The sequence below is a fragment of the Lemur catta genome, chromosome 9, assembly GCF_020740605.2.
Source record: "Lemur catta isolate mLemCat1 chromosome 9, mLemCat1.pri, whole genome shotgun sequence".
Taxonomy (NCBI): Eukaryota; Metazoa; Chordata; class Mammalia; order Primates; family Lemuridae; genus Lemur; species Lemur catta.
Genome location: NC_059136.1, coordinates 25,230,050 through 25,243,842, shown reverse-complemented (window position 1 = coordinate 25,243,842; position 13,793 = coordinate 25,230,050). Strand labels below are relative to the sequence as shown.

Genomic DNA, 13,793 nt, shown 5'->3' with positions numbered 1-13,793 from the left:
GGGAAATTCAAATCAAAACCATAATGAGAGAGGCCCTCACACACACCTGTACCAATGGCTATTAAAGAAAACCAAAGCGAGGTAACGAGCGTTGGCCAGGATGTGGGGGAAAGGCAACCCTCGAGCTGTTGGTAGGGATGGAAGTGGCACAGCAGATAGAGAAAACATTATAGAGGTTCCTCGACGATCTAAAAACAGAACTTCCATATGATCCAGCAATCCCACTACTGGGGATGGATCCAGAGAAAATGCAGTCGGGATCTCCAAGAGGTGTCTGCACTTCCGTGTTCATTGCAGTTGTATTCACGGTAGCCAAGATATGGAAACAGCCTAAGTGTCTGTGGTCAGGTGAACGAATAAAGAAAATGTGGTGTATAAACACAGTGGAATAATATTCAGTCTTTACAAAAAAAGGAAGCCTGCCTTATTTGACTGCGGGAATGACCCTGGAGGACTTCATGCTATTTGAAATAAGCCACACAGACAAATTGTGCATGATTCCACTTACATGTGGAATCTAAAATCGTCACACCCGCAGGAGCAGAGAGTGGAAGCGTGGCTGCAGGGGCTGGGGGATGGGGGAGTTGCTGTTCAGCGTGTATAAAGTTTCACTTATGCCAGAAGAATAAGTTCCAGAGATCTGCTCTACAGCCTCGTACCTAGAGTTAAAAATATTATATTGTGCACTTAAAAACTTGTTAAGTGGGTAGATTTCATGGGAAGTGTTCCCACCACAGAAAAACAAAAGCAACAGCCACGGAGCATACCCCGCCCTGTCGAGTGCAGAGCTGGGATCCCAGCCCGGGCTCCAGGGCCTCACTCGGGCCCCTTCCTCTCCGCTGTGGCCTGAGCAGGGGCTCTGGGAGTCACTGTCCTCTCCCAGCCTCTATCCTCATGTGCACAGGGGGGACAGACCGAGCCCCCTCTTGAGGGGTGGTGAGGACGCCCACCTGACAGACCCGTGCCCGCCCTGGCCCTGGGTCAGCCCTCTACAGAGGCCGTCCAGGGAGGGCCCGCCGCAGCTCTGGGGCCCACACGGTAGGGGGCAGCCCGAGTCAGCACGGACCCTGGGTCCCCACGCAGGCGCTGCCCACTCCTCGTCTTCCAGGGCTCCCCTCCTCCTTCCCACCCCCTCCTAATCTCTCACAGAAAAACGAGGGGGAGGAAGGCAAAGGCAAAAGAAAGAGGTTTTCTCCTGTGTGTTCTGAAAATGAGAGTTTAAAAATAACTCCTGGTGGTGGCAGCCCCAGGAGGGGATGGTCTAGGGAGGCCAACCGGGCTGGGCGGGTGCAGATGGCCCGAGTGCCAGTCCTCCCTGGGCAGGCATGCCTGACTCCTGGCTGGCAGGCCTCTGCCCCTGAGGGAGCCAGGGGCCTCTGCTTGTCCTGCTGGATGAGGCAAGTAGAGAGAATTGGGTAGTGGGGGAGAAGGAGGTGATATCATGGTGCAGGAGGAAGCAATGTCAGGCTGTGACCCCTGGCAGGTGCAGAGCCCTGGCCTCTGCAGGTCTCCTACTCTCTCCATGCCCTCGTCCCTCCTCTAAGCTCACTGTCCACCAGCCACAGGGCCTCCGGGGCTGTTTCTTATTTCTCAGGGGTGTGTGCTTTTTCCTGCCACAGGACCTTTGCACATGCTGTTTCCCAGACCCTCTTTCCCTCCCTTCACCCAGCATACCCTTCTCACCTTCAATGTCACTTCCTCTAGAGGCCTGGGGTCACTTCTCAGAAAAACTCTTTCCCTTAAATCATTGCTTTAGGGTCTCTGTGGTAGGATGAATAATGGCCCCCAAAGATGTCTGTGTTTTACTCCTTGGAACCTGTAATTGTTATCTTTTATGGCAAAAAAGGACTTTGTACCTGTGATTAAATGAAGGATCTTTAGCTGCAATATTATCTGGGATTATCCAGGGGGTCCCCAAGTGCAATCACACGTGTCCTTACAAGAGGGAGGTCTGACTACAGACAGAAGAGGAGGAGGCCGTGTGACCACGGAGCAGAGATTACAGGGATGTGGCCGCCTGCCGAGGGGCACAGGCAGCCACCAGATGCTGAAGGAGGCAAGGAAGGATCCCCGCCACCCAGGGCCTCTGGAAGGAGTGTGGCTCTGCTGACACCTGGATTTTGGCCCAGTGACACTATTTTAAACCACCAAGTCTGTGGCAATTTGTTGTGGCTCACCAGGCCGAGCTGGGGGTGGATTGGCTGCCCGCCCTGAGAGTTGGTGTTGGGTGGCCCGAGTGGCTGGAGCACAGGAAGATGGAAAACGCAGGTGAAATGCAGGCCCCCGCCCCGCCCACGGCTGGCTGGGAGGTCCAAGGGGCCGGCTGCGCTCCTGCCATGGAGGGTGGGGCCCGGGCCGAGGAAACACTCCATGCTCCCGGGCACGTATGGAGCATGCCGGCATAGTGACGTTGCAGTAGTTGTTGTCATCGGGGAGGAAGGGCCCCACAGGACAGCGAATGGGGGGAGCTGTGCGGGCCCCACGCTGTGGCTTGGGAACTGCAGGGGAATTCTCTATGTCATGTTGTTTCACAGCGGTGAGCGTACAGCACACTTTTACACTTCAGAGCAGGGCTGGGAAGGCTTCCCCTGTCCCACTTCCCCGTGAGACCCAAGGCTCTTCAACCACAGAGAGCCTGTCGGGGGGTGGCCAGGAAGCCAGCCCTCGAGGCTGGAGGACTCGAGTTTAGCCTCAGGCAGGCTGTCTTCCATCCTGTTTTACAAATGGGGAAACTGAGGCTCCGGGAGGCAATGCGGTTGCCCAGCTCAGAGTGAGTGAGTGTCCTGCTCAGACCCCAGCTTCTGCTGGGACCCCTCCTGCACCCCAGCATTGCTGAAGGTAGTGGGAGGAAATGGAGTGTGGCTCATCTGGGGGAGAAGGATTTCAGCCCCACTGCCAGGCCGGGCAGGCCTGTCCTTGAGGGGGTGAGAAGGCAGAGTGACTGCAGGGTCTTCACCATGCAACCAAGACCTCTCCTGCCTCCCACCTGCTCACCCCCCTAAGGCACCTGACCCAAGGAATCCCAGCAGGGCAGAGCCCTAGCTGGTCAGATGGTGTGGCCCTGAGGGACAGGGCCCTGGACTCAGGGATGGAGGTCGTGTGTGACCTGGGGTCCTCACTGGGACATATGAGAGCTCATGGGAGGACAGGGAGGGACCAAATCTAATTGGGTGACTTCTGATGGGAGGGCCAGCCGGGCCTGTGGGGCTCCGAGGTGCAGAGCAGGCTGGGAGGGCTTCCTGGAGGAGGCAGTGTGAGCTAGGACCTGAAGGATGAGTAGGAGTTTGCACTGCAGAGAAGGTGGGAAGAGCACCTGGTACAGGCTGCTGTACGAAGATGTGCAGGTGTGGAGGTGTGGAAATGCAGGCCGGGACGGTGGCTGATGAAGCCCCTTCCTGCCCCCATGGCAGCCCTGCTGTATTTGTCAGTGTGGCTGTGCTAAGAGACAGCCCAGCACCTGTGATGGCTCAAACCCCAGGGTGTTCTCTGCTAGCTCCCAGCAGAGTGTGGGGCTGGGGACTTCACCTCAGGGGGAGCCAGGGCCACAGCTACGACCCTTGAGGGTACTGACACTTCTTTGCCTGAGGTTGTCTCTGGCCCCTGGAGCCTGCTTGCAGGCCACACCTGTTGGGGAATGATTCTCCCCGGGGATTGCTCCTGGGGGTCAGGGATGAGCCCCCCACCTGCGCCCTCCGGTGGGCAAAGTAGCTCTGAGGCTGCCCTGCAGCAGTCACCACACCATCATGTGCCTGTACGGGCTTTGTCCCCTTCTCTGTATCACGTCTCCACCCCCCGACCATGCTTGGGTCTGGTTTGGGGGAACCCAACCCCCACAGGCTCTTTGTGGCCAGGGGCTGGGTCTGACCTGTGTCACAGGGACTGCCAGAGTTGCTGAAGGTGGCCGCTGCTGACCTGGGACCCGTGGACTTTGGGAATATCTGCAGGATGCCGAGGCTGGGAAGGGCAGGCCAGTGAGATGCCACCAGGCGGCCTGAGCAAGGCAGAAGGAAGAGAGGGTTGGTGGGGCTGGCCTGGAGGCTGAGTGCCAGGTCCGAGGGCCCTGTGCAGGGGCAGAGAGCAGATGTAACCAGAGTTTAGCCTCATAAGCCCTGCTGGGTGCAGTGGGAGGGTCTGACGGGAGGCTGGCCTGAAGTGAGGTGCAGGGTGCTGGGGAGGGCCTGCAGGGCCACCCACGAGAGGTCAGTGCATGAGGCCACCAGCCCTAATCCCCTTCAGAGTGGGACCCCTTTATTTTTTTTATTATTTATTATTTATTTATTTTTTGAGACAGAGTCTCGCTCTGTTGCCCAGGCTAGAGTGCCGTGGCGTCAGCCTAGCCCACAGCAACCTCAAACTCCTGGGCTTAAACAATCCTACTGCCTCAGCCTCCCTAGTAGCTGGGACTACAGGCATGTGCCACCATGCCCGGCTAATTTTTTTCCTATATATATTTTAGTTGGCCAGATCATTTCTTTCTATTTTTAGTAGAGACGGGGTCTTGCTCTTGCTCAGGCTGGTCCCGAACTCCTGACCTCGAGCGATCCACCTGCTTCGGCCTCCCAGAGTGCTAGGATTACAGGCGTGAGCCACCGCGCCGGGCCAGAGTGAGACCCCTTTAAATGCAAGGTTCTGTCCTCCCAGTAGGCCCCTCCCCCAATCTCCTGGCAGCCAGGTAAACAGAAGCCTGACCCCGGCCGCTGAGATGGCTGCCCCCTGTTCTGGGGACACCGGTCCGGCAGACCTGCCCCCTCCTTCTGTAGCCACTCCAGGTGAGACACATGTGGGCAAGAGGGACAGAGAAAAAGGGGGCAAGTGGCATTTGGGGTTCTCATCTCACACCCTCTTCCGGAAAGGTCACACAGCAGGAGAGTGTCGGCAGGTCTGGGCCAGGATGGGGGCATCGAACCCACCCCCTAAAGGCCCTTCTCCTTCCTGCTTCCCCAGGGCCTGCTGCCCCACAGCCCTCCCAGGGCAGGAGGCTGGTTCTCTTCCTGAAGCCCCTGGACTCCTGGGCATGGCGGTTGGCAGAGTCCTCCTCACTCCTTAGGGTCCCTTCCAGATCATGCCCCTGCCCCAGCTGAAACCCAGCTCTGGCTCTCTGGAGGGGCAGCCATCCCCCCCACCCGCCCCTACTGCAGTCACTGCCCCAGACGACCCCGTGCCTGCTCACGACCCTCTCTCCAGCTCCCCCTCTTCACGTTGGTGACTTCTTCCCTCGCCCTGGTCCCGTCCTCTGTCTCCTGTCTCTGACTCCTTCCCTGCAAGGACCTCGTCCTCCCCACAGACCCCTCACTCCCTTGGCCTGCTCGGCATCCAGACTGCAGCCCCTCCCTGGCTGCTGCCCTCTGGAGGCCCTTAGGGGGTCGAAGTCCATAGTGTCGTCCACCTCTGCCACCTCCTCCCACCCCTGCCCACAGCTCCGTCATGGTCACGGCCCCTCACACCCCTCCCTGGCCCTCTGCTGTTCTCTTGTGCCAGTCTGGCATGTCCCCACTCCCCCGTCTCGCCACACCCTGCAGCTGGCCCGAGCTGCTCGCACTTTGAGTTCCCGACCTCAGCCGTCCGCGGCCGGGCCGGCCCCCACTGCAGTTCCCGGCTGTCCAGCCGCTCCGCTCCTACCAACCGCCTCGCACCTTCTCTCCCTCGAAGCCGCACCCTCCTCACTCTCAGCTGCGGCTTTGCTCCCTCTTTCCTGGGGGAACCGAAGACGCCCACCCACCTGCACTTGCGCCTCGGACTCTGTCTGGCCCTGCTCCAGCCAAGGCCACCATCCACGTGTCCCATTCCCTCCTTCCTACTCACACGGTCACTCTGGCAAGCCCCAGCCTCTCTCCTGCACCACGACACGTCCTCTGTCCCTATCACCCTGTCCACACAAAAGCGCGCTGTTATTTGTCCTGTCTCCTCGCCCTGCTTCCCTGGCAGCGGCCGCCCTCTTTCTCTGCCCTCGTTCATAGCAAAGCCGCACGCAGGTTATGTGTCCTTGCTGCCGCCAAATCCTCCCCTCCCACTTCCTCCTGAACCCACTCTCCTCACGCCTCGCTAAAGCAGCTCTGGTCAAGGTCACCAGTGACCTCTGCGCTGGCAAGTCTGAGGTTAGTTCTCAGGCTCCATTTGGCGTGACTGTCAGCAGCACATGACTCAGAGTCCCCACCCCCACACCTGGCCTCCAGAAGCCCCATGCCCCCAGCTTGCCCCGGCAACTCTGTCTGCACTGTCTCCTCTCCCCGGCTGGTGAGTTCAGAGGGCCCCGAGCTCTGTTCTGGGCCTCTCCTCTTTCTTTTCCCATGCCCTTAGCGATGTCATCCAGTGTCGTGGCTTTAAATGCCATCTCTTTTCCAGCCGGGACCCCCACCCACTGCAGACTCAGAGCCATTCCTGCATCCCCACCCTGTGCCCATCTGGAGAGTGAGTCTCGACCCCAGCCCAGCCTGCCACTCTCCCAGCTGAACTGTCTCAGGAAAGGGCATTTCCTCCCTTTGGTGGCTCAGGCCACAAACCTCCATGTCTTCCCTCTTTCCCATGCCCCTGTCCACAGCCCCTCGTTAGCAGAGCCTGCCGGTTCTATCTTCAGAGTCTGAGCATTCTCAGCCCTGCCCTGGTCGAGGCACCTTCCCCTTGGTGGCCTCCTGGCTGCTGCCCTATCCCTCCGCCTGTCCGCAAGACCACGCCAAACCCGCCTGATGAAATGCAAGTTCCATAACGGCACTCCTCTCCTGGGGGGCCCGTCCAGAGCTCCCCTCTTCTTCCGAGCTTTTCCTTACTTCTGCCCAGAGCAACACCCCACTGTAGCGATGCCAAGTCCAGTGCTCAGTGAATGTCTGTGTTAATGAAGGAAGGAGAGTCATGACCAAGAGGCTCTCGAGCCAGAGGCTGTGGCACAGTGGAAAGCGATCACCCAGTCCAGGGCCTGTGTCTGACTTCCTGGGCCATATCCTCACGGGCAAGACAGGCTGAGTGTTCTTGTCCTCTCCTAGGGGCCAGAGAACCCATGTCTCTGAGCCTTGTACAGGTTCATCCATTCCCACCCCGGCCTCTGGTCCTGCCCATTCCCAGGGAGCTGCCCGGTCTTTGTCCTGCGTCCACTGTGGGCCCATCTTTCTCCCTGAACTTTGTGCTCAGGGATGGCCCATAGCTGCTTTACCCATGTCAGTATCCCAGAGCTAAGTGCACCTGCTGAATGAATGAATGAACGAATGACAGAAATATTGAAGCTGTGTCTCCTGAGTCAAGGGCCTGGAGTTGGGCACAGCGGCCCAGGCACGGTGTGGCCAGGGACCAGCAGTCTGGGCTCCTTCTGGGGCCACAGACAGTCTTCCAGGGTGCCGTGGCTGCACCAAAACCAAACTCCCTTCCAGCCTGATTCCTCGTCCTCTTGGTGTGGCTTCTCCCCTGGACCCCCGGGGCAGCTGTGTCCAAGGGGCAGCCAGGCATGGCCCCAGGCTGCTGTCCACCTTGGTCTGCAGGGCCTGGCCATTTGCCCCTCAGTCTCCCCCAGCTGAGCATTCCCCATCCTCATCTTCACCCTTGCCTGGATCCCACCTGACCTCTGGGCTGGGCCCCACAGTCCAATCTCTGCAGAGCACCAGGATAAACTTCCAACTGAGGGTCACTGCTTCACCTCCTGTCCCCAACGCCACTATCTGCAGTAGGAACCCCACACCGGAGCTTGCTGGTGGTCAGGGTGGCCAAACTGTGCAGTCACCTCCCCACCAGGGAACTTCCTGCCCAATTAATATTAATACTTAGGGATATACACCCTTCCTCACCCCAGGACCTTCTGCCCTTCATGGCTGGTTCTGTTCCCGCACAAACACAGATCCCACCGCCCCTTTACCGCGGTGGGGCCCCTACCTCCCCGGGCCGTAGGGTTTGCCTTTCGAGGCTCATCCAGAGTCTCCCACTTCTGCGCCCGCCTGCCTCTCTGCCGTGGCCGGGTGGGGAGCTTGCCCAGCGCAGGGTGGTCCCTGACCCGCCCGACCGCGCGGAGCTCACGGCCCCCGCCGGCCCGCAGGTCCCGCCGGCCCCGAGCCCCGGTTCCCGGACATCTACGGCGGGGACACGCAGCTGTGGGAGGCGCACTTCCGCGGCATCGTGCGCGCCTACCGCGCGCTGGGCAAGGAGGACGACTTCGCCATCCGCGTGCTCACCGAGGACTTCACGCTGCCCTTCCCCTTCGCCTGGCCGCCGGGGCCCGACCCGGCCCGCGGGCCGCTCTTCTATGACCCCCGCGACCGCGCGGGCTTCGACTTCTTGCTGCGGGGCCCCGGCGCATCGCCCCCCGCGCTGCTGCGGCCACTGCACGCCACGGCACAGGCGGCCCTGCGCAAGCGGCGGCTGGAGCGCCTGGCGCTGAGCTATGCCAGCGCGGGCACCGGCCAGCCAGGAGGCCTCGTCCTGCGGGCGCCCGGCCCCGCCGCCGCCGGCGCCTTCCCGGGGCCCGCGGGGCCCGAGGCGGGGACGCCCAGGCTGGCCTAGACCTCGGCGCCCTGAGAGGGAATAAAGTCTTCCTTTGCTTCTCCAGCCGGCTGAGGTGCTTTGCCGCGCCCTGGGACAGGCATCTGCACAGGCCTCGGCTGGACCCGGTGCAGAAGAAGTGGGGGGCAACCAGGGGCTGGGCTCTGACCCCAGCTCTGTCACCAGGCCAGGCCCAGCAGCAGGGAGACCAGGACAGCCACATGTGGCTCAAATGTTCAGTGAATGAAAGAGAGCAATCGAAATGGCCTTGGAGACAAACTGGCCAGGCCACAGGGCAGCTGTCAGCAGGAAGAGACTTCCGTAAGGTGGGTTGGTCCAGGCCCTCCACCTTTTCTGCCTACTCTCTGGGACCCTGGCCACAGCCCTGTGGTGGGCATTAGGTCCCCAACCCACGGGTCAGAACACCAAGGCTGGACTCCTCCACCGGGCAGCGGGGCTTTAGTTTCCTGTGTGCTGACTCCAAGGTCAGCATCTTTCTTGCATCTTCCATGAGAGGGGAGCACCGGGAGGGGGCACGGAGAGGACAGGGGGCAGCAGAGCAGAGGGAACAGAGTATGGGTGGGGAGAGGGACGGCAAGGAGGGGTCACCACAAGGCACAGTCTCAGACCTGCAGCCCCCCTCCCCAGCTCTGGGGAGCTGGGATGCCTCCTGCGTCCCCTACGTGGGGCTAAGCCCCGAATGGCCACCAGTGACCCAGCCTCCACTCTGGGTGCGTCTCCCTCTGCAAGTGACTAACCCCAGGCCTGTCTCCGCTGTGGGCCTGCTGGTGGCAGGGCAGAGCAGTGACAGCATGACCCTGGTGGCTTCCTCCTCTGACCTGCAGGACACCAAGCAGGGATCCGAGTAGCCTTTAGGGAAAAGTGCTCGGTCCAAAGGATCAGCCGTCCTCTCGCGTGGGGAGTTTGGATTCCAGGTGTGCAAGGGGAGGCCACATCCCCACTTCAGTGCAGATGGAGTCAGAGCTTTCCCCTTTTCTAATCTAGGAGTTATTTATAGCCTCCTAGTTGTGGGGAGAAAAGGTTTTTCCAAACCCTTCCAGACCTAGTTGCGAGGGAACGCTCATCTCTGGAGCAGGAGGCAGCCTCGGGGCTGTGAAGAGCGGTCTCCACTTCTTTCTTCTGTTGCCACAGGCCCCCGTGGAGGCCAGCAGCCCCTGCCCAGGCCCCTTCCACCTGTGGACTTGTCTCTTCAATTTTTTAGAGAGGTGCACAAACAGCGACGTTGTAATCATATTCATGCATTTGACTCCCGGTAGGACAACAGCACAATAACATTATGTATTATGTATCCTGTCTTGTATATGAATTGTTTGGGTTCCCCAGAAGCAGTCCCTAAACATGATTTGGGTGAGGTGGTTTATTGGGAGGTGCAAACACAGGTGGGAAAATGGGGGCGCTGGTAATGGGGGGGTGTAAAGCAAGTTACCCTGTGGGCAACTGGAGGTCAGTCCCACTGGGGACCCCTGGAAGACAGCGTGGAGCATGCCTCGTGCCTGGGAGCCATCCCACTTGAGGGACAAGGACCCAAGGATTAATCACTGACCCCCTGCCTTCACTGGGCGAGGGCCTCCCAGGGCCATCAACTCTCTGGCAGTTCAGCTTGCCCTGTGGGGGCTGAGCACGCGCCTCCCCGAACCAGCAGCAACTGAGAGTAACCACTTAGAAACTTCTATAACATTTCGATAGAGCAATTTTGTGACTGTAGAGTATAATAATAAAAATTTGGGGTTTATACTTTTTATTTTTTTGACTTCATTTTTCTAGAAATTTATTTTTAAAGTAGCTCACAAAAATACAGGTCTATGACAGATTGGAAACAAAAACCTGGAGCAGCAGGATGTCCTGCAAGCCCCGGGAGCTTCCCCTAATGACCCCTTGGTCCTCACGTGCCCACTTCTGAACAGTTCCCGTGGTCCAGAGAATGACACGCATTGACTAGCTTAGGCCTGGTTTTGGCCCCGGGCTGACTTCTGTTAAATCTCATACCTTCCCTCCAGGTAGACACTCCATTCCTAAGGAGAGGCATAGTCAGAAACGGCCACAGGGTGGGGTCTCTGTCTTTTGTGTAAAGCACAGTTGAAAATCTGATTTGTTTTCTCAGCATTTGTGCTGCACCATGTTGAGTGCTGAGCCTGGGCTTTCATGGAAGGAAGACACCTCCCGCCTCAAGGAGCCCACAGACGGAGGGTAAGAGGCTATCAAGACACACTGCTCATTGCCCCTCAGATGGGAGCCTGGGCGATCCCTCCTGGGACTCAGTTTCCTCTGCCCCCTTCACCACACAGGGAAAGCCAGGTAGTCCTCACGTTACCCTTTTTGCTGTGGATGCTGGGATGCTCAAAGAACATTTGTGCCCAGTTCTTCTAACTTCCCTCAGGCATATTTCAAGTTAGTTTGCCCCTCCTCTCTGGCTCCAGCGGACAGGAGTCTTATGATGTCTGGACTATAATTGTAAGAATGATGCTTCAAATTATTTCTGGAAATTAGGAGGAAACACCTTCTTTCTAAAGTCACAGATCCTGGTCCTGGTTTGTAGCACTTCACCCCCACCTTCCTCCCACTGATTGCCAGGAGGCTCTGCCATCTTTTCTGAACAAAGCCCATGGTCTATGCTGAAATACTATGGCTGTTTCCTTGGGGGCCCAGGGGCCCAGTGGGGTGGGCAGTGGCTACAGTGAAGACTTTGGGGGGACAAGACTTGACGTGAATACTGGGGCCTCTGCCTGCTGACTCAACAACCTCAGCCATCACTGCTTCTTTTAGGGCCCAGGGTCCTCCCGGCTGTGATCAGGGCCACAGTAATAGAGCCCCCTGGGCTGTCGCAGGGACTGTGAGAGTCATTGTGCGGATTGGCTCCTGGGTTCAGCCTGGCACAGTGAGACCCCGACAGAGAGAGGGCAGCTGCTTGCCCATGATCGTCCTTGCTCCCAGCCCCATGTGCAGGCTGCCCCAGCTACCTCCTCTGGGGCTAAGGTGCTAAGGCGGCCCTTGGTTTCCCCAACCAGCCTGCTCTTGGGCTCCGAGAGTTCTGGAATTAGGAGCTTGATGGTTCCTTCTCTTAGCAGCTGTGTGACCTTGGACAAGCCTCTTGACCTCTCTGAGGTGCAGGCCTCACCTATAAAACTGCATCACAAGCAGGTTTGGTGAACAGCCTCCACCAGCTAGTATCCCAAGCTGGGACACCTGCCCACACTGCATCCTGTAAACAGTGGCTATTATTGTCCCCTTGTCTTTACCCAGGGCTGGCCACCCCTGCTCTGTCCAGAGGTCAGGGCTACCTTCCAGGGTCCTGCTTCCTCTGCAGGGCTGAGGCTGCCCACCGTTTCTCTGGCTCAGCCCAGAACACACTGGCCTTGACCGGGAGCCAGAGTCACAGGGGAGCTGCAGCCCCGTCAGGGCAGGGCTTTGACCTGTTCCATGCACTGCTGACCCCACTCCTAGACCCGCACTTGGCTGTGTAGGTCTCAGTTAACATTTTCTGAATGTGCCAATGTGATCCCGGGATATGACCTTGCTGAGCAGATGGGTGTCCTGGGGCACTGTCATTCTGGGTGCAGGCAGAGTCCTGGAGGGAGGGCAGGAGTCGGGGGTGCAGGCTGCAAACCCCAAGGCTGGGTTCTTTCCACCTCCCAGCTGCCTCCCGAAACTTCATGCCCTTTGATGTTCAGAGGAGACAGGTGTCCCCTTTGATTCCTGGGCTGCCAGGAACAAGGGTTGGGCATCCCCCTCTCCTGCCCCTGCTCCAGTTTTCTAGGAATGGACTCAGAGGAGCGGAGAGGATGTTTAATTAATTGCAATTACAATCTTCAAAGGAAGCCCAGAGTTGAAAGTTGTTCCTAATTACTGTGTTAGGATGTCAGTCAGCGCCCCAAATTGATTGTGTTGGAATTTCCGATGGAGGATTAATTGAGTTGCTGCGAGGACTACTTTCTGTCCCTCCCCTTTAGATAAAGCTCACGTTTAGCCTCGGCAGAGGCTTGCGGGGCTGGAATGACAATGACGGCTGGGAGCTGGCGGAGGCTGTGGCAGCTGCCCTGCTAAGACCTCAGGGCCACGGTCGGGGCCTGGGGCCTGGGGTCTGGCATGAGGTGGCAGATAGGATCCGAATGGTCACCAGGGTAGTTGGCCAAGTGCTTTCTGTCCTGGCTCCTGGCACTTCTGGGGGCCCTGCTCCTCCTGGCCCTGGAGCTGGGTGGGGTCAGCAGGTGGCCAGCGCTGGCCGACTGTGGTGGGCATGATGACATTGGCCACTTCTGGGCCAAAGCATTTACTGCCAGTGAGAACCCCCCTGAGCCCACTGTCTGAGTCCCGGGGCTGGCTGGTGGGGGCCTCTGTCATCACACCGGCCCCTGTGAGCTGGGGCTGTTTCCTCCTCAGCGTAACCTCTCCTCTCCCACTGGTCCAGGCTCTGGCAGGTGGGGCCAGCTGTGTCCTGGGCAGGCCCAGTGCAGAACGAAAGGTGAGGGCCTCATGGGAAAACCAGTGAGATTTTGCAGGGTGGTGGCAGCGCATTCAACCCAGCTGGGCACTTCTGGGCGTGGCCCTGTGGTACCGCTCAGGTCGGAGCCTGGGCAGTGGCCCCGCTGCAGACCTAGGTGTCTGCTTAGATCTACAGGCGTGGCTGTGTGGCTTAGGTTGAGTGGCTTCCTTCTCTGTGCCTCAGTTTCCTCATCTGTAAAATGGGATGGGCAGGGTGCAAACACATATCCCTCAGCCACACAGAGGATGCATTAGCAAGGCTCACTTTCCTCCTGTCCCTCTGTCTGCAGGAGGAAGCCTCTTCCTCCTTGCATAGTCACCTTGTACCTGCTGCTTTTCAGTTCTCTGCCCTGGGACCCGGCAGGAGTGAGGCCCGGGGCCCCTGCCTTCCCCCCGCCAGGTGCGGAGCACAAGGGAGCACATGCCATCTCTGTGAGGCAGGCTGTGGGGTACGGGGGCTCTTTACTGTAGGGCCACAGGGGGGCTCCAGGGGCCCAGACCTGATTGAGGGGACTCGGGCTTGTCCCGTGGGTGGGTTTAGAGCTGAGAAGTGACAGGATCTCGTTAACACATTAGCACACGCATTCCTAAGGGGGGGTCTCACCCCCAAGGGGAACGTTTGGTTCTTGGGGAGGCGAAGAAGTCTTACGGTTAGCATGTGGAGCATAGATGTACATACAGCATGCGGCAGACACGTGGTTCCCTGCAGTGTTAAAACTCCATGAGGGGTGAACTCGGAAAACATGTCTAAAAAGGCTCCTAGGTGGTGGGGGCAGGGACGAGGAAAGCCAGGCGGAGAGACGCTGATCCAGAAGGTCACGTGCTGCTGTGGGCTG

The 13,793-nt window shown here is 58.8% G+C and overlaps 1 protein-coding gene across 1 annotated transcript; it reads left to right on the top strand.

Annotated features, from left to right (window-relative positions):
* Positions 1-4,702: 4,702 nt before the first annotated feature.
* Positions 4,703-8,503, top strand: LOC123644385. Its single transcript, XM_045560464.1, is given in 3 exon segments — positions 4,703-4,784; positions 8,015-8,363; positions 8,365-8,503. Coding segments are annotated over 3 exon segments (570 nt in total).
* The last annotated feature ends 5,290 nt before the right edge of the window (positions 8,504-13,793 follow it).